The following is a 26,258-nucleotide window of genomic DNA, read 5'->3' as shown; positions in this document are numbered from 1 at the left end:
TCCGTTAATTCTTAAGTCAGGCCTTAGTTTCGTCAAACTAGCATTGAATTTCGACAAAAAGCAAACAATACCACACAGCTGTAACTAAACGGTACTTCTAACCCATTATAGGGTCTTCATTGTCCCTTTACAATAAAGGGGATGCCCGCATTCCCTATCCCTTTGTCCAATCAAGACTATAATTGAATTTATTGCATTTTACTTAGAATTTTTGTTAATATTAGTAGTGGTAGTATCTATTTTTGAAGGACAAAATTATAAAAATTGTTGCTACAATTGTTTAATGTTTGTATAAGTTTCGTGATTCTTTGACCAGCCTTGTGTCTGATACGCGTGGCCGATTTTAGTTTTAAAATTTGGTTTCCTTACATTTTCCTTCACCGTACCAGCAAGTGTTAATTGAAACGTAGATAGACATCCATTCTTGGTGTTGGAACATATCCGGGTTGTAAATATATATTACCTAAATTTACTTCTGGAATATCAGTGGCGCTACAACCCTTTTAGGTCTGAGCCTCAGATTTCTATATCTGTTTCATGATCATTTGTCATAAGCAAGTCGGTGATCAGCCTCCTGCGCCTGATACAATCCGTCGGTCTAAAGCAACCCAGTTTCCTCACGATGTTTTCCTTCACCGTTCGAGCGACTGTAAATGCGCACATAGAAGGTCCATTGGTACACAGCCGGGGATCGAACCTACGACCTCAGGGATGAGAGTCGCACGCTAAAGCCAACACTGCTCTCAATTCTTTTGGAACATACAAGTTTTTAAGGAGATGTATTGATAACATTGTTAATTAATTAATCAAGCAAAACATTACTCTTTTATACGCTCTTGTCATTGAAGGATTTATACCTGACTCATTGTGACCTAATATAGCAATACAAATATTACAAAATCCAATATATTTATAGCGACTGACTAACGTGAATCATGGAAAAATGTTTCCAATACACATTTTTATGTCTATCGAATGTTTTGTCCTTTTCACTCGTGTTTAATAAATGAAAGTGATAAAGTAATCTTACCTAATTGATGCATATAGTAGGTTCATTAATAAGTATAGCTTTTTAATAAAACTGCAATGGTAATATTGTATTATATATGATTCCACCTGTATCACCTCGACGTCCGTCGTTCCACAACTGAGCGTTTTTATAGTAGTTTTTGCCGCGCACCACCACTATGTGGAACCATCTGCCCACGGAAGTATTTCTGAACCAATTCGACTTAGAGTCCTTCAACGCACTGGCGAGCCCCCTGGCATTGAGAGTGTCCATGGGCGGCGGTATCACTTAACATCTGGCCTCCTGCCCGTTTGCCCCCTGTTCTATAAAATGTGTCTCAAACTTTTAAAGCCCAAACGTAGGATATCTCTTTAATCTTGAGTGAACTTTATGATCTGCTATTTGTATGATAGTGGCGCAATTTAAGACAGTATCTATAGAAATCCTTGATTATATGAGCAAAAATATAAATATTGTTGGGAAGTATATTATTAAGAATTTTTTTTTTAATACATGAGTCTTCACTAAGACATCATGGAATATTACGATCTAGCCTAACTTACGACTAATAAGTAATTTAAGTCTAACCTAATTTATTAAAAAGGGATTTTTAACATAAGTGTCCAATAACACTACTTACAGTCTCTATTAAAGGGAAGACACTTTGTTCTTGTGTTCTATTTTTTTCAATCACTCTTTAGCACATAATACTAACGTGCACTAACACTAATTCACTAGATCAAACGGTTTTGTCCTTTTCAATCTTCTCACTAGGCCCGTGGTGTCAAGGAGTTGAATAGCCTCGACATTCACGTGATGGTGGAGCCTATGTTCGTGGGCTCCGGCAGTCTTTTTTATTACTGTGGCGACGTCCTCTACATTAAGGTCCCGATTATTAAGGATAGCATTAAATTATTTATGATTACATTAACTTTGCGTAATCCTGAACGGGAGATACTTATCACGGTGAAAGTACAGCCTTGACCGACGTCTAATTTGCGTCACAAATGACCACAATTTGATTACCTTTACTCGTACTTTCGAATCATCTCCTGATGTAACAGTGAGTTATGATAATTATATAACCATTTTCTCTTAGTTATCTTGTAGTTTTTCTATTCCGGATATGTCCGTTTTTATATATATTATAATGCTAACACGCCCTGATTTCGAAATATACTTAATTATTATTAAATGACGACCGTATTAAACAGCTGCCAGTCCGAAAACCAGGTAAAGAATATCTTAAACCTTGGGGTTCGTGTTAAGGGCGGGGTCTCGCCAAAACTGGAGTGTACCAAATTGCTTTTTTGGTCAACGGTTGGTGAATAAATAAACATTGAAGAGTATTATTTAAGTTTTAATTTATATATTTCTTAATTGATGTATAATATTTATTTAGTAATATTATATAAAGTGATTGTTTTATTAGTCTTAGATTTGCAAACATCGAGATAACATTGACATTATTCAAACAGGTTATCAACAGCATCAAACGACCTTGAAATAACAAAAACAATGTAAATTTCCAGGTATGAAAACGTTCGTACGTTTAAGTACCAAAAAGGTAAACTTTTTTATTACGTGCATTTTATTATACAATATACAGGAAGTGTTTAACACTACATCTATATGTAGGTAATTCTATTTAAATATATTTAGAAGGTTTTATTTAGAATCTTTAATTTTATAGTATTGACCTAGTGGCTTAAGCGTGCAACTTTCAACCTTTAGGTCGCGTTCGATTCACGGCTGTGTACACATTAATGGTAGCATTGTACACATAGATGTGGCGGCACAGAAGGCTGAACTTGACAGTTTTTTTTAATATAATAGGGGGGCAAACGAGCTTGCGGGACGACCAAAAAGGGCAGTCTTCCCATAGACCCCATTTTTGGTGGGTGCGTTGCCGGCCTTTAAATATGTGATATAATATGATATGTCCGCTTTAAATCCCACAAATGTTTCCCTTATACATTATAAATAGTACATTTATGCATTTATTTATTTATGGTAGAAAGTTTCAGTAACCTGCCATATTGTGGTATTGTTCCGGTAGAGAATCCAACCCAGGCTCTAAGACAGTACTTCCCAACCATTTTTGTGCCATGCCCCCCCATGGCCCCCTTTGTAACATTTTATATATAGCCCCCCCCCATTAACAATCAAATTTCCCCCCTGTGGGATGTAGGCCCCACGTTGGGAAACACTGCTCTAAGGGCTAACTGGTCATACCAATCCCTTCATTCGTGAAACCTTAAACAGTCTAATTACCGTCGGGCGTCTTCTTTTGTCAAATTGCATTAACGCGGTGATGAAAAGAGACAGATGAATTAAGTAATATGGTGGAGGATGTATTTTTGTTTAATAAGGGTAAGTGCAGTACATTATCTTTAAAAATATAATTTCTACGATATCAGTGTGGACGTGTTGAAGTCGTAAAAAAACCGAACAATTATCAATCTTTACGTGCAATATCGAGTTCAAAATTTCCTCTTATTGTGTTGATTCTAAGAAATCAAAGTTACAAATGGCTTAATTTAGAATTAATTGTTTCGTCGTGTGAATTCATCGTTTTATAATGAAAGTACTGTTAAGCCGTAAACTTTCACGAAAATTAAATACTACTTTTCTCTCCTTCATATTATCTTCTCCAAAAGACGCTACACTACCCGCTCCTTTATCCGTGGTACTTTCTTTATTATATTTTTTTTTAAAGGAAAATTTATAATCAACCTTCCGGGACTTACGCACTTCCTTAAATTATAGGTCTAAGACATGTCAATATACTACTAATTATAGCTTGATATAACCTTGAATATATTAATATATGCATATATAATATTGAGCAGTGTTGGCCTAGTGGCTTCAGCGTGCGCATCTCATACCTGAGGTCGTAGGTTCGATCCCCGGCTGTGCACCAATGGACTTTCTTTCTATGTGCGCATTTAAAATTTGCTCGAACGGTGAAGGAAAACATCGTGAGAAAACCGACATGTCTTAGACCCAAAAAGTCGACGGCGCGTGTCAGGCACTGGAGGCTAATTACCTAGTTGCCTATTGTATTTAAAAAAGATCATGAAACAGATTCAGAAATCTGAGGCCAAGACCTAAAGAGGTTGTAGCGTCACTGATTTATTTTATTTTATAACCTTGAATAACCTCTAAAAAGCCCCTGGCTTAGCTTTTTAGAGGTGCGATTTAGAGGTTCGAATGGACGATCTCAGGTTTTATACTCGTATGATTAACGACTAGGCTAATTAGGTTTATGTAACTTATAGAACAGCAACGCACTTGCGAGCCTTCTGGCAATGTGAGTGTCCCTGGACTCCGTGGGCGGCGGTATCACTTAACATCAGATGAGCCTACTGCCCGTTTGCCTCTTGTTATATAAACCTTTGCTACCTGTTGCTATTTTTTATATAAATTTATTAATAATAATCATTTATTTGCAAGAATATGGGTCTCTATAGTTTATAGACAAAGTCCGAACTTATAATGTAAAAAAATACACATCGATTTGGTTCTTTTTTATGTCGGTCAAAAATGGCAATAATGGATGTGATGTAATTATTCAATATTAATCACAAAGCATTTTTTTAATATTAATGAGCATAATTACTTAGTGTACTTGTTAATGTATTCTTAGAAATTTTATTTAACAATTTTGGTTATTATAAATGGAAATAGCAACATTATTTTTTTAATTATCTCCACACTATGACGAAATAATGCAGAATTAAAATATATTTTCAATTACTCCTATTATTATTATATATTTGCTCTACAGAATAATTATAATAAGAAGGTCCTACTTACTTTTTTATTTAGTATGTTACGATATAGTATATATCCTGAATAAAAACTATATCTTCTATTTCATGGTTGCTTTTATATGTCTAAAGTCTTTTGATAAATGAAAAAAGAAATGTCTGATTTTTTTCTAGAACTTGTTATTGAAATACTTTTCTATACAAAAACAAATCATTACATTATTAATACGTATATTTTGCAAAAATATTAATTTTACTAACAGCTAAACAAATAACTCGTAAATCTGATGTATTAATCGAATATAAGTCGTACTAAATTTAAATACAAATTTAATATCCTGATAGGCTGTCATTGGAAGCCTGAAGGCATAAGGTACAAATTGTGCAAGGCTTTGTTCCTAATAACAACTATCTCGCTCGCTCTAGTGTAGAAAATACAAGGTAGAACGTGCGCAGGAGTTGATCAAAAATCCGTACGCTGCAGTTCGCGCGGCGACGCAGTCGTGATTGGTCGTTTGTTTATCGAAGTGCGTTCCGAATTTAAAATATCGCGGCCAAATTTATACTGTGGTGAAGCATGAGTGAATTGTAAAATAAAAGCACAAGTAATGTTTTTTCTGTGTTTATTATGTGATGCACGTGAATTATGTTTGTGGTGATACGAAAATTTCAAAATATCACAACAATGATATCAAAGGATATTGTGACAATTGTAAAAGTAACTGGATCCTTACGGCCGCTTTATGCTACAATTTAAAAGTGTTGAATTAACAATATGAATTGTCATTTAGTATTTTCCAATTTTAACCCAAATATAATCAATTATAAATAATGTTTTATGAAAGTAAATGGTTAAGCTTTCAAACAATGAAGGTTTCAAGTTAAACAACTTAGTAATTTACCTTTGCGTGCGCTACTCGTCAGTCGTGAAAGTGTCTTGAAGCGCTGTATTTAGATATTTAGCATACTAATGTTACAGATTCATGCTTTCTACTTCTTTTATCTTAAAATAATATGATCTCGCTCTTGGATACCTACATGATAGTTTCAGTTAGATAATTAAGTAATCTTTTACTTTATCGTGATTAGCATTAGCTTTTTATTGATATGGTATTCTAATGTTAATGTAAGGTCTAAATACTCTTAAGAGAAATCGTTGATTGATTTTTCATACAACATTGATTTCTTGACTAATATGTCATGTTCATTAAGATTAGAAAGTGGGTAAGCCAGTGGCATATCAGATTGGAAATGAAGCGTTAGATCGTGCATTATGAATTTAAACAATCGACCATTATGATAAAAATCAAACGAATAATAACAATAATGCGACTGTCACGAATTCGTAGAAAGTTTTAGTTCAACGCGGTTATTAACAATGTAACGAATTAAGTCATAAGACTAATTGAGGTCGGAAATATGCATTTTGTGGTAGGTGATAGTAAATATATACGTCAGAGATAAATTATAACATCAAAATCTCATTATCTAAAATAAATAACACTATTTACCAGAATATGTTGATGTCTTCTAAATATTTCTTCAGAGATAGGGTTTTCTTGATAAGCCTATACAATGACCTCACAGAATAACGGATACCTAGTTCCTTTAATAATACGCTCATATGAATTCAGTCTGCGCACCTATTGTATAGTGTTCATGTTTCATATTCCCTTTATAAACCAATGACCGATCTAAATGCATTAAAGAGTTCTAAGTAATGAGTCATCTTTGTTGAAACGAAATAGTTCAATCACTGAATTTTTTTATAAGTATTAGACAAAATATAGCTTTTCTAAAAATATACTGTAGTATCAACCCTCGATAGAGCACAAAATTGTTTTGTTAAGACTCGTTTTTGTTGAAGTCAGGATTCCGGATAGACGCCAGGTGCAAATCCATCAAAGAACTCGTTTAAAATTTTGAATCCCGTGAATGTTAGCTATTATTTTTTAAATTGACCTTTTCATTTCAATGCACTTGAGTATGAGTTGCTTTTATTATGAGAATATTGCGCGATTAGTGAGAATTTTTTCAGAACCGTGGTTGGTTTTGTTGTAATATTTTATAGAAACCATTGTTAACAATATTATGATTGAGAAAGAATAGTGTGTGGACAATTTATTTACGCATAATACAAAAGTTATAAAACTTTACAATTAGGGTCTAAAATTATTACTGGTCTCAGTTCTAATGTACTAAGTTAAACTTGAAAATATCTTCACATTGATTTCTCCGATTTCTTAGGATTCTCATGTATCAGCTGGTCAGTCGAGTGCATATGTGGACCAATGAACTGGTTTAAACTTCATCAGATACTGAGACGTTTTCTACTCGTCGATCATGCGTATAATTAACAGTATGCTAAAGAATATCACCAAGATAATGATTAACGTGAAATTGTTGAACGTTAGTGCGAAATCAATTTCGTTTGAACTAGAGCAGTAAAAAGGTATATCAAGCTGGATGACTCTGTAACCAAAGTTGATTTCACAAAATTAAAATTTGATTTGTTCTGAGTACCGATAAGTGCATTTTTTACCTATAAAGGTAGATTAAACTATGATTGCTTATTAATTACCTTAAATGTTAAGTGTAGCGAACTTTAATATTGCTTTGTAGTGGACAATAATTTATTATTGTTATTATGATAGGGCTAATCAGACATGAGCAATATGTAAATAAACTTAATGTCAGTGAAAGTGATGTAGGTAATGATAATAAATATTGAAAACTTGCTACTGTGCGGTAACGGGGCGGACGTATAGTCGCTTAGCCCCATTATCTAATTATTACGTAATAAGATACAGTTTGAATTCATTTGATGATTTCTCGAGGCTCGTTTCCGATGAAGTAATGACCAATACAGTTACATCCTGAGAAGTAATAAATTTTAGTTGGTTTTTAGTAATTATGTTTTTTTTTAAATTTCAACTTTTTTGTATTAGATTTATATTTTATTGTAATTAAATATCTGCTTTATATTATGACTCAGAGTAGGTGATATTTTGAAACGGAAACCTTTATAAACCATTGCGGTATTACCTATTAGTTAGGTGCCTGCATGGTTCTTAACTTGTAATTCTGTGTCCATATTATCAGAAACTAAGTTAGTTAAATACGACTAAATTGTAGCATAAAGCCTTGTTTATAACATGTCCTTTACAGATTAACTAAATATAAATAAAACATAATAATAATTTCTTAATAAATTTTAAACAAGAACAATGAAGTGTCAATCATCAATACAACTTAAGTTTCAAGCAAATGCGCCCACTTTAACCTTATTGATGAAAGTGGAGAAAGCAAGGACATTATGAAAATCAAACACTATCCAGGAAAAGCGGTCATGGAGGACCCCTGGCTTTCCTTAAACGACAGAACAATGGACCTTGTATATGCTGCTAACTGGGTCGGCGCAGAGAACCTTAACGAGTATAATAGCACCAGTAGTAGCCAATCTAATGGTTCCAAATTTAACTCTATATCAAGAAGCAAATCATGCCGAGATGTGGGACGCACCGTTGATAGAGATCAAAATGATAGTTCATACGATTCGGAGCACAATGGTTATAATTATCCCCCCAATGTGCCTAGCAGTAACAATATATCTCAATTAGCCAAATACCAACAAGACATTGAGGAAAAATCTAGAGCAACAAATAACCTTCTAATTCAAAATAAATTAAAACATAGTTATAGTTTTAAAGACATGCCAAACGGTTACAAACCGTCAACCCTAAGGAGAGTTAAACGAAGAAATTTTACAGAATGGGATATAGATGCTTTTGGAAATAATGAGCGACAACCACCTATTCCGCCACAGCGAAAAGAGTCGCTAAAATATGCTCACCGGCAGAAGAAAGTGGATTCAAAAAAGCCTTGCTATCCTCTTCCGGACCCAGGTCCTGTACCACCTGACCCATCTTCAGAATCCTATTACGAATATTATTCACGTGTAAGCCAACAGAACAATGAGACAGATAGCGATAAAATAAAACTAATTCATAAAGATCCAAAAATAGAACCACCAAATTATAATGGTTCTATTTCTAATAACTCGATTAGGGGATTTGGTAATGATATGTACCAAATTATTAATTCTATGGCCACGTTGGATTTAGCACCGATTAAGTTCAGATCTGGTAAACACAAACACGATAAGGATAGTGACGCGGAAGGTTTTGGTTTATATAAGCATAATAATGGATCTGCATGCGAACAAATTCCTCAACACATAAAGCAACCAAACATTGAACTGAACGGTTGCGTAGACGATGCACGACCTAATTTTCGGTCTAAATCGTTGAGAGTCAAGAGTGAGAGTAGAGCTCCTTTAAAAGCATATCTTGATACAATGGAATATAACGACAATGCATACAATAACAACGTTACCGTCACTCAACCGAAAAGGAACCTCTCTCCAAGCGAGCAGTTAACGTTAATGCAGTATGAAACGTGTAAAGGAAGTCAAAATCCGCCTCTACCGCCCATCAGTAACGGTTATAACTCGGTTAAATGGGGGAAAGAAAGTGACCATCGGACTTCAAACGGTGCTATTAGGCAAAAATCTGATAAATACGGCAAATTATATAACACAGTGCGAGTAAAAAGTGAAGATAGATATGATAGGTATAATGACATTTTATCTCTGGGACAGCTCAGAGAAGGTATAAGTGAGGAACGTGTAAGTGATAAAGCTAAGAATGGCGCGTATCCGCGTAGTGCAAAAAGTTCGTCTAGTGGTTCCGACTCGGACTTTTCGATACCGCGACCCAAACTAATAGTACCTGTGCATACTTATGGAACTCGAAAGAGAAGAACGGGAAATCTTTGTCAGCGAGAGAGTAACGCGACGGAGTGTTCATTAGACGCTGGTATAGTACTCAATGTCTCGCGTCTCGAAGAGCAGTCCAAAGAAAATCACCGAAATGGAGATACAGGTAAATAATCACGACACAAACTGAGATAAAGATAGCTGTAAGTGATTACCCTTGACTGATTTTGATTGATCTATTTCACAAGACCTCCAAGGTCTTGTGGTTTTATTTGACTCGTTGACGTACTCTGGTATTACTAAAGTTGACATTAACAACTGAACATGATCTGGGTTTCGTGCGCTTCATAGTATCTTGCAATAGCATAGAATTACGAAATGTATTTCTCAGTCTGATAAAATTTAGAGATTGGTTAATGCAGCGCATTGAGCATATCAATTATTCCTTGTTGCGTGTCCTACTTTTGTGTAAAATCATGCATGAATAATTTGTATTAGTAATTATTGAACTTGATTATTAGACTATAACAATATTTATGTATTAACTGTTTTGTTGCAAAATTGGTAAAGATTATTTATTAGTTTACACTATAACAACTTTTCGACGTGTACGCAATGTTTTTTCAATGTTCCATAAAACTCACATGATTTCGTAAAATAATAACAAAGAACTTAACGACTCTTACGTCAGACATGATGTAAAAACTTAATTATTTTGAACTTTTACCCTGCTCTGTAATATTAACCATTGCTAATGGTTTGTACATAACACACCGAATCATAATTCAAATAATGGCCTTGTTGAAATGGTTAAAATTGTTCTCCTCAAGTAATTGAAATATTTCATAATTCATCATTTTGTAAACACCATTGTGAAATATTTGTAGTTTTATTATTCGTATCTGAATATATACAATAAACTATACGCCACTATAAGCCTCCGTGGCTTAAATTGCCAAAATGTGCGTAAAATCCAACTTTGATAGATGGTGATGAAAAATCTCATATTTTAAAATTTTTAATAATTTATACTAATGAAACAGATACAAACACGTATCTCCATAGAGTTACTTGAGTTCAAATCAACCAACAACTATAATAAACCTACCTAAAATGACTCAACGATTCGGCGGTACGCACATATACTCGTACGAGTAGGTATACATATATACATTATTGACCTCTTTATCTGTGATTCTTATTGTTCAATTATTACGCAGTTCTTTATTTTAAATTTATACTGGCGTAAAGAAAAATATACTTACAATTTTGAACAATATCAAGCAAATGTAAAATCTGCCTATAAAGATATTAAAGAATATTCCCACGCTCATGACTATAATATTATGTTGTATATTAAATATTAATAAATGTAAATAAACTATAAAATTTTCTCTCTAAACCTGCGATTTTTTAATTTAACATTTTAAATAGTAAAGGTTTCAAAGAGTACACATAGTAACTATTAATAATAATCATAAGCATGAGTAAAATTTTTATCATAAATTTCGAAGTTCTTCTAAATGAAAGCCTTTGAAGTTTTAAAAGTTGAACATCGAAAGTCGACTTTTAAACGATTACTTTTTTTTTCATGTCATGTTAAAATGTGAGCATAAATTTGTCGTAGTCTCTGACATACACTGACGTTTTTTTATAATCTGTAGAACACTTAATTTGTGCATCGTAATCCTTTGCAAATAATAAATTCAAAAGAAGAATAATTAATATTAATAGCTATAATTATCGAATTAATCGTTTTATTTGCAAAGAATATCGATGTTAATACGTTTGTAATCAATTATACACAAACCAGTTTGGCATTTATAAGGACATTTCGAAATAGGTAATTTTGCAATCGTTGTCTGCATATGAGTCATAGAAACCTTGAACATTTAAAGGAACCGGTATGTTTTGAAAGTGTCATTTTTTACCTAATCAGTTCCGTTGTTATTGGAACGGAGTTCCTTATCGCGCGTTGTGAAAGGGGGCTAGACGGAAAAAATTCTTACGAAAAGTTGTCACGACACTTTTTTTGTCTATTGTAATACACCGGTTCTCGTCCGATCACCGAAGTTAAGCAACGTCGGGCGAGGTCAGTACTTGGATGGGTGACCGCCTGAGAACACCTCGTGATGTTGGCTTTTTTTTTTTTTTCGTCGTAAGATTGGTGTCGAGAAAATGTATCATACCTACTGTTATGATACCAATTAACATATATACATATATAAAATTATATATATATATATACATACATTAACATATAAATTAATCGAAAGGAATTTCGTTCCATCCGGGTGTCCCTTGACACCTCTAAAGTTTTTTTCTTTTTTATTTTTTTTTTCAGGGAAAGCCATGAGAGTGGCGCTTTCGGAATACGCCTTCTCTCATAGCTTTTATTGTTTGATTTAGTTGTTCATACATGAGTCGTTATAAAGGTCGTTATAATTATTTACGTCATCCCCTCTCCTGTTATTTTCATTATGTATATTTTTTTTTTTTTTTAAATTATTTATTGGTTTATTTTTTTTTTCCGTTGTTATTGTACAACCCGTTTTGGCACTGATTGATAAATCCGTTTCTCTACCGTATTAAGATGATATAATGCATAATATGCTCCAATATCATTCATTTGGTTATTGCCACACCACACTACAAAAAATGTATTTATTTCACAGTTTATTAATAATCTACGGCTATATTTAAAGATAATATTTACAACATTTAAATTTAAATAGGAAAAATGAATTACATATAAACGAAAAACATTGTACACATGTACTAACAAAGACAATGTACTAATAGTTTATTTGTTGAGATCTGTGTGGGAATGTGTCGAGGCTCACATAATCTTTATTATACATGTACAATACGTGTATACGTATATTGATCGTAGTTTGTACCACAATATGAAACAGTTCAGTATGCCGAGTTCTATATTTGGGTGGGTTTGATTTTTAAGATTATAAGTAATTCTGGGCTGTCAATATGATTATTCCATAAACCACGTAGAAACATTAAGTCTAAGTAGTTCAATTTCAAAACGTCGACAAGCCTCGTGATAATTGTCTAAATTATTATAAATTTGAAAACAAAGGTACTTAATACATGGTATAATGAGTCGACCAGATAGTTGACGCATAATCAAGGATGTTTCTGACGTAAGTTGAGAACAAATTCTTTGTACAGTTTTGTTTTAATATTGGGCCTCACAATCCTCTCACTTTTACTTAGAGTCCTTCATCGATTTATAGTTAATATTTAATTACTAGTTTCGGTCAGTGTCTCAAACTAAACGATTTGTCGTTAACCTATATATTTCTGTAACAAAATTCATTAATGTTAATTTCGCAATCTGAACTTAGTAAACATTTGCATGATATTAAGTTCTGACACAGAGAGTTCTGGCGCCAACAAAATACATTTTTCATTAAATAATCTGTTCTAGATAAATTATCATATATTAGATATTATCTTGATATTTACAATGCTATTATAGTAAATTATTGAGGATCAAAGTAAGGTCAGTTGCCCAATGAGATGTGGGTAATAAAAAATCATTATTATAATTGCTTTTAATAAGCATTGTGGATTATCGCATAACATGCAATGATTGTTAGGATTTTCACCGATTTATTGGTTAGCTTAGGATTTCTATAACAAATGTTTTAACGGGATATCCTCGTGCTTATAATATAAAGATATTAATTATGTATGAGAGCGTGTCCCACGGCAGCCTGCATCATTTTAATATTTGACGTTGGAACATATTTTTTATTGGTAACTTTCCATCGTGAAACAAAGCGTTTATGTCGTGGTAGGCTAATTTTTATCGATGTGCAATTACTAATTGTTCCAACTATAAATTAATATCATGTAATATTCGTTTATAAGTAATATGTGATGAACCGGTTAATTTTTTTGATATTTGTATTTGTGTTTTTGTATTTGAACATGCTAATTTCGTTTATTCAAAAGCTATTATATCACTCGAAGTGCACTCTTTAACTAAACTTTTCTTTTTACGCTGTGTTGAATAGAGATATATATATATGAGTTTTTTTAAATTAAAATAGGTTAGTAGGTTTTTATTTATTTATTACTAGAATAAAATATATTCTGAATGCTTTTGACATTTCCTACATAGGACCTTAACCGAAAATATTTTGCGTAAAAAACTTGTATAAGAATTACAATTTCAATTGGCATTAGTGTATCACGTTGCAAAGTATATAGTGTGTACCAGGTGGGGTACACCAATGTCAAACTACTCGCCATTCAAAACATCCGGTTTCGCGGATTTTAATTCGATAACATCTGGTAGGTACGATGAACTTGAAATTTAACAGTTGTGCATTTTAGTCATTATAATATCTGTAATCTGATTGAATAATATATATGTCGCAGACAACTAGCTTAATTAAGTTCAATCAACAGCCTCTTTACTAAACAGCGCCGTTTAACTAGCGGTCTGAATGATAGCGTAGGATTTGTTACAACATTTAATCACTCTCAGTATTATATTTCTAACTTATAATACAATGAGTAATGGCTGGTGCTTTCCTCGCTCAATTAATAAGTATTGCAATACAGCGAGGAAATGCTGCCAGCGTTAAAGGTACACCGCCACAGGGACCAAACTTTTTAAATGTGTTTTAATTTTATATTAGTTTTTAATCATTATCATTACTATGTAGATAATTATTTTATACTACTAGGTTTAATACAATGTAGACATTTTTGTTAATGATATAGAAGAAACCCTTTTAAATCTTTGTCCCTTTATATTATATTTGTCACCATACAAAATAATTAAATCTCCTAAAAATACTTCAAGTTTTTACGAAAGTTTTCATGGTTCATATTCGTGTCCAAATTTGGCTCGGATCTGAACAAGGGTAAAATTATTTTATAGAGACCGTAAAATTTTCATAGATATGCCAGATTGCCAATTTTACTAATGAAATATTAATAGTCAATAGAATTATAATAATAGAACTATTAACCTCTAGTAGCCTCAGCGTGCTAATCATCCCTGAGGTCGTATGTTCGATACCCGGCTGTGTACCAATGGCCTTTCTGTCTATGTGTAACACTCGTACGTGCGATGAACTTATACATGGTGAGAAAACTGGCATGTCTCAAATACAAAAATGGATGACATGTGTCAGATAGACGGCTGATCACCTATTTGTCTAAGAAATAAGAATTATCAAAAAACGGATGCAATCTGAAGACAACATTAATAGTGGGTTGTAGCGTCAATAGATTATTATTTATTATTAGACAGATAGTCTATAATTTATATTATAAAACATATCGATGAATAAACCTTTATTTTGTTATTCCAGAGGGCAGAGTGGAGGTTTCGAGGGAGAACAAGTACCTTAGTACAATGGCGCCTGGAAAGGTATTTGGTGAACTGGCCATACTCTACAACTGCAAAAGAACGGCCACCATAAAAGCAGCTACGGATTGTAGGCTTTGGGCAATCGAACGTCAATGTTTCCAAACTATTATGATGAGGACTGGACTCATCCGTCAAGCTGAATACACGGACTTCCTTAAAAGGTATGTTAATAATTAACATATATATGCACCTTCGCAAACGTTAATTTCACCTATTATTACGCACTAAGTACATAAAAAATAAAATTGAAACCTTTAAAAACTAAAAAATATTTTATCAAACTCAGTAAATATTGTCTTTTATAAGGTATTTTCAAATAACTAACTTTTAAATATTAATAGGAACTTATAATTTAACTAGGTAACTTCAACAAAACTGATAAATTATTAAGTAAACTTGCTTTTTCGTCTTCGTCCTATATATAATCATACCTGAAATATTTTAATATTATAAAGCTAAGTTTGTTTAAACACAATAATAACGCACTCCTGACGCGGATTAATAAGTTATTTTTGTTTTAAAAAGTCGAAGAACTTACTTAACTTTAATGTCACGTCACGGCCGAATTACGTGTAAACCCGAGACACGTATGGGGACACTCCAATGCCTTAGAAAACTGATACCATAATGCTCTATAATGTGTTAAATCATATGACTTCTTATTAGTATTAAGAGTTAATTTTTGTATACAAGTAATGTTTAAATAAGAAATATATAGGTTTGTAGCATCTCTGCGAACACTTTGTAAAGTCATAGTTGTCTACTACTACAGAATTTCTTTCGCATGAGTTATTTAATTTGTATTTAGCCAACTTAAATTATGTAACCATTGTTCAAAATTATAGCCAAGAATGCAATACTTATAAAACACAAAAACATTATAAACAAATAAAAACATAGTCATCTTTTAAAATATGATTTCCGATATGCACATAGAGTTGTACAATAGTTTGTAATAAATAATTATAACTATCAGTTATATTTATGTTTCTGAAGTATTTTTAGAGCAGAGTTCCACAATTCTCTTTTTAATGAGAGCTTGTTTACATTCGGGACTCGGGAGGCCAGTCACCCCAAACATGCTACATACTTTCAATTGCTTTGTGGTAATTGAAAGCATGGTTAATCTATTTTGGTATTATACGAAATTACACGAGCCATTTACTTACTAAAATCTTTATAAACAAAAAATATTTTAACTTAAAAATTTATTGAACAACTGTATGAAATTTTTGGTACAAATAATTTTTAACCAAATCATATTATCATAAACCAGGAGCAAGATTTTCTTTATTTTCTATCACCATCATCATCATCATCAGCCTCTTTTTTGGTCCATTTCTGGACGTTGGCTCCATCTTCCGCCAGTACGCCCTGCACTGGCCTCTTAGCATCCACTGGAAGCTAACCTCCTTGTTGATGTCGTCAGTGCACTAGTGACCACCAGTCGGTAGCCTGCGGTGCGATCTTTTGTTCTGACGAGGTCTCAGGAGGAGGGGATTCCAGCCTGTCTATCACCATACACTTTAAATATTTAACCATCTAATCGACAAAGCCAATAAACTATTAAAACAAGTTAATTAAACGAATTGATTACAAATTGTAAGAAACCTACATAAAAACAAAGCTTTATATCGCTACCAAGCATCGTCTTATCACGAATAGTTAAAAATGGCGTTTCAGATCAATTAACACTAACGCAACTAATTATTATTCTGAACATTCTGTGACTATTTAATCGTAGATAACATTTATTCTAACATTCGGGACTTTGCCCGTAGCTAGTAAAAACTACTAATACAAAAACGAAATGAAATTGTGATTTAAATAGTTCCTTAATTGTGAGATTTTTTGTATGAACTCGTACGATGACGTTTTGTTGAGCTTTAGGAGGTAATGACCCCATTTATGCAAATGCATTACTATTCTTTGGCTTTCAACCTACAATGTGTTTGTGTACCCTTATACAAAAATTTAAAAATAAAAGGCTCTAGTACACATTTGAATTTACTAACAGTAGTTGCACTTATTAGAAAAAATTATGAGATATTTATTACACGCCCAAATTAATTTTAACTAATGAAGCATTTACTGACAGAAAAGCAATATAAATTTAAATAGTTTAAACATTTTATAATGTGGTTACGAATATGTAATGGTAATCACTCTTTACATACTATTACTATATATTTATTTTGAGACTTTCTTAGTCCCACATTTTTCTAATAACATTCTAGCAGCATTATGAAGTAAAATCCTTTTTTAAATAAGAAATAGAAATAATATAAATAATGCGTTGCGGGAATCTATTACAATTTCGTAAAATATTCGTAACAATTCTTAAAAGACCGGCAACGCACTTGCTAGACTTCTGCCTTGGCCATGGGCGGCATTATCACTTAACATCAGATGAGCCTACTCGTTTGCTCCCTGTTATATATAAAAAAAACATCAATGACAAATATATGTATTTTAGAAATATCATGAATCATCTCTTGAGGTTTAAGGAACGGTCTTTGACATTAGGTATTAATATCCATTAATGTGAGTCAAAGCAAATAATCGTATAAGATTTATAATGCTTCAAGTTAAGAATTGATATTGGATATCTGTTCAATGAACTTAAAACCATTTTTACCAACCACCACCAATTTTTATGTTTAAGAAGACATTTAAATACCATGACCACCCAAGCAGGTGAAGCACTTCAGGTGTTATAAGATTTTGAAAACAAAACAAAACTAAGTTGACTATAAAATAATTAATACATTTTTTACTTAAGACATTGGTGATGTACGGCTTCGCTGTGTTTACGATGGCGCATATAAAAATCAATTATTTATTATTTGAAAAAGAAACGTAAAATTGACAACAACAAATGAATAATAAAATGGTCAATGACCTTGTCAATATCTTTATCCCATGAATATTAATAATATGTATAGCACAAAGTTAAAGTAAAGATAGTAAATGTATTAACGAAAATGTTAAAAACCTAAATAGTATGTCCTCCACTTGATCCGAGTATGATTAGTATAATTGGAGTTCTTTACTAAGGATTAAGTTAAGGTAACTTCTAACTCTATTCATAACTTAACTACAGAGCGCACTGCGCGGCGTGGATAGTAGATATTTGCTGATAAGCAACAATAATCTTTATATTTCATTTAATTACCATAAATATATAATTTTAAAACTTACCCTTTCTCAGAAATCTCACTATATAAGTGAAAACTCTACTAAAGTTCACTACAGAATTTATTGCGTTCATAGCGACAGATATACGCGATCAATAATATAAAGGATATTTCAAAAGGTATAATTAAGTAACCAGTTTAATATTTTATCAGTAAACTAATTAATAAATTGTAAGGAAATTGAAAATCCGGTACTGACACAGTTTGACATGCAGTATCCGGTTATAGTCTGTCCTTCGAGTAGCCACAATTTGTCCATACCTAATAGGCTTGCATCATTGAAATCGATGCACTAATATTACAGTATTAAGAACGGACATAAATCAGAAATAGATGAACGCGTGTTACATTGCGGGAATGTCATCATTCTTAAATAGGATAAAAGTATTTGATGATCGATCGGCTTTAATATTATAGTTACTGTTGTTTCTTTTATTTAAGGAAAAAACCTACCACTCTACCAACCTACACACTATATAATATTTCTTTTTGAAGTTATACTTCTTTAGGCGCGTTATGAAAAATTGATGAGAGTGAAATTTTACGATTGCGCGCGCACCGTGACACAAAGTTGTCAGTGTGATTATAGCGTGCGCGAGCGAGATGGGAATAAGAAAATCTACAAGTAAAAAGAAATAGAATATGCGTGAAGTTCGAAGATCGCAAATTTTGAATGACCATAATGATTAATGACATTTGTCATTTACCTTTTAAACAAATAAAAATAAATAAATATTAATTATTAATTAATTATATTTAAAAAAATAAAGAAAGCCAAAGAAGTATAACTTCTTACGCGCGTACATTAGTACACGCAACCTTTTTTTTTATAGAACGGGGGGCAAACGGGCAGGAGGCTCACCTGATGTTAAGTGATACCGCCGCCCATGGACACTCTCAATGCCAGAGGGCTCGCGAGTGCTTTTCCGGCCTTAGATCTATCAGTTCTATTAGTTCTACCAGCAGTTTCGAAATAGATTTATAAGAAAATAGATTTGACCTCTCCCCGTTCTAAATTCAAATGCACTATGACAGGTGTCTTAATAATGTACAGTCATATAAGGGATGTTTATGTAATGAAATTTGTCACATTATGAAATCGGATACTTAAAATGCACGTGAAGTTCTAGAAAGTGCACTTATTCCTGCGTATCAAGTTACCGAATCAGATCTTTGTAACACAATTACCTATAGCCCGCCCCAGTATAATGCAGATATTAGGTTTCTCTACTCTTTTAATGACAGTTATAATAAGTTAAGGTAGAATCATCACAGAATATACTCCATTCACTTAGAGGGGTTTAATTGTACATATATGTTTGTATCGCAAGAAAGTAATTATTTTGTCATATACATTAAGTATTAGTATTTTATTAATTATCTTCGGTCCTATAGACATATAAAAAGCGATGTCATCAATAAATATATAAGTACAAAACTTGTGATAATGATTGCATTGCAAACCCAGTTCAGGAACAACACTTTGTTAAAAACATAGATAAAATTTTGTCTCTATACATCACATCAAGAATATGTATAGATACCATTACATGTCATGATTCGCATACTATAACATTCCAGGGTCTTTGCGGTATGTAACTGGAAGCGTAGATGCTCACGCTCATTCCATAGCCTCCAACATACTGATAGTGTACCTATGTGAAAAAGAATTTTAAACAAAACCAATACATATAATAGTTATGTATAACTTTTGTTTGTTACAACGACAAACTATAAATTGTTAATTTGATCGTGAATGAACGAACTAATAAATAAATCACTGGCGCTACAACCTCTTTTAGGTCTGGGCCTCAGATTTCTGAATGTGTTTCATGATCATTTTTCAATCTATGTAATAGGCCAGTAGGTGATCAGTCATAAAAGAACATTAGTTACTGTAAAAAGTGCGTTCAACTTTTTAGAGTGGTTTTCCTCTCTTCAGCTTTTAAATACAGGCTTTTCATGAACCAGCACGGCTGCCACGTAATTTTCAATTGCGATTTTAATATTCAGTACTTGCACCACGCGTTTCACTTTCACCACATCTGCATTAAATTAACATGAAATTGGGTTCGTGTTAGGCACTATCATTGCTAACTTTAAACGGACATACTCGATAAGATTAAGCAAAGGTTATCTTATACGCGCTTACGTTTGCAGCCGGCTTAATATCAAACCCGTGACGTAAACAAACCGATTAAAAAAATTTGTTGACACATATAGCCATTTGAATAAATACTAATTTTGAAACTGGGTACATAGAATAATGTGGATTCCATACAACGTAGCTTCTACCACACATTCCATACAAAACAAAGATTCATGCATAAGCTTTTTTAATATGTTTGAAATTGAACAGAAAAACAAAATCACAATTTTACTGATGCATCCCAAACCTCACTTGTTTCGACGAAACTACATAAATAACGCAATCTAATTGAAAATTGTTTGTATTCATGTAAGCGATCGGACACCGCGAGTTTTTGTAAGAATTGAAGTTAAAACAAAGGCATTGTTGAAACTTGTCACAGTCGTTGCCCAAGCCTCGTGCGATACTTTGCGAAATACATTTCACGTTGCCTCGTGACGCTTAAATATAACCTTTCACTGACCGATCCGCATTCAAATTAAGGATAAGCTTAGGATTTCCTTTTATCAGGCAACGTGCCCGCGTGACTATGATCGCGTCCAAACAGAAGAACGTAGTACAAAAGAGCTAAGGATACAGGCATCGTATACAATTTAATCTAGAATTGCTCTGTTTATTGATAAAAGTAGCGTTGATATCTATGGCGTAATTTAGATGACGAAGATACTATTCATAAATAATTGTAAAACACCCAATAACAAAGCCTATATGGCGTGTTTAGGATTACCTTGTTAACAAATTTATTTGAGCAAATATTAGCTTAAGAATAATCAATTCTGTGTGTACAATGTGATAAGGTGTTCCACTAGGAATATTTTTGGGGCCATGTTTATTTAATCTAGAGGGACGTTTGTGGTAGCCTGTTCTATTCAATTTGCTATCACTTTAAGATTAAAAGACTAGAAAACTATGACTTTAGTTGCTTATATAATGGTTAATTGATTATTTTATGGTTTAAGTGAATTTTTCTATTATTTAATAGAAAAATTCACTTAAACATTGAAATTTGATTGAATGTTACTGTTACGACTATATGACTTCTAAGCTTATTCTGTTTTAATATATCTCCTATAATATGAATTGAATAAAAAACATAAACAGAAAGCACCAAATTATCAATATCTTCTGTATGTCTTAAATCGAAATCTGTATTCATTAATACGTATCATTAAAGTTTTCTAATGTGTGTTATTGAAATGTATTGAAATGTTATTTAAATGTATGTTCCGCAAATTAATTAAATTAAAATAAAATCATTTTATTTTAAAAACATGTAAAGAAAGTTGACTTAAAATTTAATAAAGATATGTGTGATATGGGAAAATGTAACTGTGCAATTAATATCGTGGCATCCGGTAGATGACAATAAAATAATTATAATAAACCATAAGCTAAACAACTTTCCTTGTTTACAACACTAGAAACACAATGGTCTTTGTAAATCGTTGACACCGCATTGTTGCACTTGGAAAATATATTAGAAAAATAAAGTTGTTTATGAAACAACATCGATATGGCAACACGCCAAAGTACCAACAAGATCATAAAATGAAAAGCTTTTCTCAGAAGAGAATAAAAATATAAATTGATCATAAAAAAGCGAAGCGTTGAGTGGTAAATTTGTAAATATCTTTATGTATTTCTTAAACTGTCGATTTTTTTAAATAATAATTTTTTCTCGAAAAATAGAAAATCGTATAGATATTAATTGGTTTGATTGCAATAAGTGTTTAAAGAATTAAATAAAGTTATTCGTACATCTAAATTATTGCCGAACCATTAATGCACTGGGAGTTTTAATTGCGCATTGATCAGCCAGAAGGAACACACCAATTCACTTAAGTCAAAGCTCGCAATTTCAGTAAAATCCGTCTACTAATTACTTGTTTGATACGCGGAGTAAGACAACTAGATTACAATATATTGTAATCTAGTTAATAATTAATGCAATTTAAAAGTTTACAGGATGGTAAACTAAAATTTATTTTAATCAGAGTTTTATTCAACCATTGAAAGTATTAATTTATTTTTTTATTCATTGACGTAGAACGCTACGCTTGACTTACCACGAGAGATTTAATATCACTTTATAAATTACTCCTTATAATAAATTTAAAGTAATTATTTAAGTCGTATTGTGAATTTATTGAAAGAGAACGTATATTTATCGAACTTTTTTTATATTTTGAAAATAAATCTGTGTGAACCGTCGGGCTTGAGGTATTTTTTGATATATTGAAAGCTTCCGTCATTATGGCCATATTTTTATTCTAAATTTAATTCCTTGTAATTTCCTACTAAATTTTATTTCTATGGGAATTAACGATTACATAGCTAATAAGAATTATGTAAGACAAAGCCGGTTCTCTATCCGGACAGCCTCAACTCGAGTTTAATGGTGAAATCAGTATAAAATAAACATTTTTTTTTAATAATACAATTAAAGATATTTTTAATAGATATTTGTTTTGTCACATTTGTGCTTAATGACACGATATTAATTAGAACAAAACATTCTATAGTTGTTTGAAATGTTTTGTTAAGTCGTTATGGTGACGTAGATTTATTGAGCCACTTACTTATAACTAACAACTTAATAATACGTGTTTTAACATTGGAATACTAAAAATTACAGTCGCCTTAGGCAGACAAGACGGTCGACGGCCAAAACATGCAAGCTTACGATCTTAAATGAAGATACGAATCCCGATTATTTTGAGTTTTATTATGCCGGTGAACAGTAAAATAAATCAAAATTGTCGTTAGATTACGTATTGTTAGGTTGCAATTATTAATTAAATTATTGAGTTCGGGGCTGATTTTTAGTATTAATTTAAAAACCTCTTTATTTTTGAACTATTTTTAGTGTATTTAATTTGATTTTTAACTTGTCTGCTTTGTACATTTAGGCTGAAAGTAGAATATAATCTGTCGTTTTGACAACTTAATGAAAATATACTTATGTTTTAAAATTCTTATACTGACATTATCATTTACCGGTTTTTGATTAGCAGTCTTAATGTGTTCTTTATTGAGAGTTTTTGATTTATTTAATACATTTGCATTTAATTAAAACTGAAAAATCCTTGACTTTATAATCCACCAACTAGGTAATAGTAATATGGAAACAAAAGCAACAAATATTGACTCGAATAACCTTAACATTATACTTTCATATGTGACCGTGAAATCCGTTCACATTATAATAATGTTTTTATACTAAACAAAGTTTCACTATTTGAAATAATATAAAATTTTACGAATAATTTAAACGCATATAGTTCTCTTTGACGTGTATAATATAATTTTTAATATGTAATAGTTTCATTATAATATTTAGATTTTCTCTAAAGATTTTACTAGAACAATTTAGTTATTTAAAAAATATTACAGCAACGCCTATGTGCAATTATAAGTCTCACTGAAATGGCGGATCTAGTCTTTTAATACGGCTCTCTCTCTCTGGGTAGGTAAATCGTGTCTAAGTATCAGCTGTATAGTAAGATCTGGCGCGAATAACTCCAATAAACAGAATTCCTCCACTAATTTCGGCCGTGCGCTTCTTTTACAACGGTGTATTATTTGCCTTTTGTGTTGCCAATCACGATTATTGTGTGACCAAAGTACGAAATGATGCGTTATCGACATATAGTTGATAAGGGTTTAGCGGTCCACGGTATTCTAACCATTCGCCTCTAGAACCACATTTCAAAAGGGTAGATCCTTTGTCTTTCTCAGCCTAAGATTATCCACGTTTCTGCTCCATATATAATACGTCTGCAACGAATGTATATATAGTTATCGTATCCTTTCTATTTATAAAATTCTGTTCGTAAATTATTCGCGTACTAATAATTTATTTGACTTTCAAACAAAATTGCAACATATCGCATGCATGACTGGAATATTAGGTGGCAATCTGCAATGCAATATCCAATTGCATATTTCACCTCTTTTACTGGTGTTAAATGACAAAGAAATGTGTTGTTGTGCAATGTTTGTGCGCATTAAGATCTGGGTGAACGATTAGCAAAGACATACTTTTACATTTTTAAAGACAATCCAATGTAAACATTATTGTCTATTCTTGTTTATGTTTGTCTATACTTTTGTTAATTCTGATATTATTTAGAGTTAATCACATCATACTTAGTATGTATGTGCTGTTTTAGTCAATTGTCAAACGCCAGAAAAAGATTTTTCTGATACTGACAAAACTCGGTTTGACAATTGACTAAATGTAAATTGGCGGCAAACTAAAGGAATGAATTTACATCCGTTTATTCTATATTATCTAATTTACTTATTATTTTTTCAGCGTTCCCATCTTCAAGGATCTTCCCGAGGACACGCTTATTAAAATATCCGACGTGCTTGAAGAAACACACTATCAAAACGGTGATTACATCATACGACAGGGCGCCAGAGGAGATACCTTCTTCATTATATCCAAGGGACAAGTAAGTTAAATTAATTTTCTAGAAATCTTAACATATATAAATTACGTGTCACGTTGTTTGTCCGCTATGGACTCCTAAACTACCGAACCGATTTCATTCAAATTTGCACACCGTGTGCAGTTTGATCTAACTTAAAAGATAGGATTACATCTCAATTTATACCCGCAATATTATTTTATTGCAAAATATTTGTTTATTATTTGATAGTCACAATTCTAACAGATGGCGCTGTGTTGAAAGTACCAACGTTTCACATAAGCTACAATTTAATGGCATTACCACCAAAAAAGCACGGTGGTCCCTATGACTGGTGTTCTCCTACCGTTTCCCTTGAATAGGTTACTACTATGTAATATAACTAAAACCTTAGCCACAGCAACGCTTGGCCGGTCTGCTAGTTATTTATAAACAGTCCCGTATTTAAGCTTGTTGCAGGAATCATGAGGTTTTAAAGTATGTATTCAAAAATGGAAGACATATGTTATATTATTATTGTTTTAACAAGTGAAGACGCGTATTTTCAAATTATTTACGTCGTTTTGAGTGATTTGTGGTGACTTAATATTTGCTAAAGAAGTTTTATTCGAATGGATCGTACACTTCTTGTACGTAGACTATAACTATTATATATAATCTATAGCGATATTCAAAGAAGCTATCATTCCAATACATACAAATGTACTTCTATTACGTAACATAATAGTACTCCATATCAAATCAACTTTAAATACAAAAGATTGCAATGTAATGGAGTCATTTGGTCATTAAATATCTATTAACGTTTTTGTTTCGCCACTGTCTGTAGATATTCCGATAGTTTTGTCACGATCACGATTCATCACGTGTTTATACAATTTAAGAGCTTACGAAGAGACTTATATAATATTGATTACATATGTTGTGTTGCCCTACACAGTTGACAATTGATTTTGATAACATTATACGTTCGTGTGATGAAATAAGACTAAGAAACTGTTAAATAAATAAATAAATCAGTGGCGCTACAACCTCTTTAGGTCTTGGTCTCAGATTTCTGAATCTGAATCTAATAGGCAAGTAGGTGATCAGCCTCCAGTGCCTGACACACGCCGTCGACTTTTTGGGTCTAAGACATGTCGGTTTCCTCACGTTGTTTTCCTACACCGTTCGAGCAAATGTTAAATGCACATAGAAAGTCCATTGGTGCACAGCCGGGGATCGAACCTACGACCTCAGGTATGAGAGTCGCACGCTGAAGCCACTAGGCCAACACTAAGCTAAGAAACTGTTGGCGTTTTGAATATTGTACACTCCGTAATTTGCTTGTAATGGATTTTTGTAACGTGTAGCTTTAATTCAATAAACACGGGCTGTAAGTAAATCAAATCATTTCTACTGACTATATAATTTATTAAAATAAATTATGCTAGAGTCTCGGTTCGGAATCGTAAACCACGATTTCCATTGCCCATTTTATTTTACTCAAAGATATTCTCAAGCGTATACT

At 32.4% G+C, this 26,258-nt stretch overlaps 1 protein-coding gene and 1 pseudogene across 4 annotated transcripts in view; both read left to right on the top strand.

Moving 5' to 3' along the window:
* The window catches only part of LOC125060938 (cGMP-dependent protein kinase, isozyme 2 forms cD4/T1/T3A/T3B), a 119,930-nt gene that overhangs the window by 76,113 nt on the left and 17,559 nt on the right, over window positions 1-26,258 (top strand). For 3 of the 4 annotated variants that reach the window (XM_047666062.1, XM_047666063.1, XM_047666064.1), the window contains 2 exons: window positions 14,908-15,127; window positions 24,631-24,772. In XM_047666062.1, the coding sequence (XP_047522018.1) occupies window positions 14,908-15,127; window positions 24,631-24,772 (362 nt within the window). Of the gene's footprint in view, window positions 1-7,947; window positions 9,726-14,907; window positions 15,128-24,630; window positions 24,773-26,258 lie in introns of those variants that run through there. The other variant, XM_047666061.1, reaches the window with a different exon arrangement.
* LOC125061067 lies at window positions 11,582-11,700 on the top strand (annotated as a pseudogene).

Source organism: Pieris napi, chromosome 22, assembly GCF_905475465.1.
Source record: "Pieris napi chromosome 22, ilPieNapi1.2, whole genome shotgun sequence".
Classification (NCBI taxonomy): Eukaryota; Metazoa; Arthropoda; class Insecta; order Lepidoptera; family Pieridae; genus Pieris; species Pieris napi.
The sequence above is the reverse complement of the archived record's forward strand: the minus strand, read 5'-3'. Positions and strand labels throughout refer to the sequence as shown.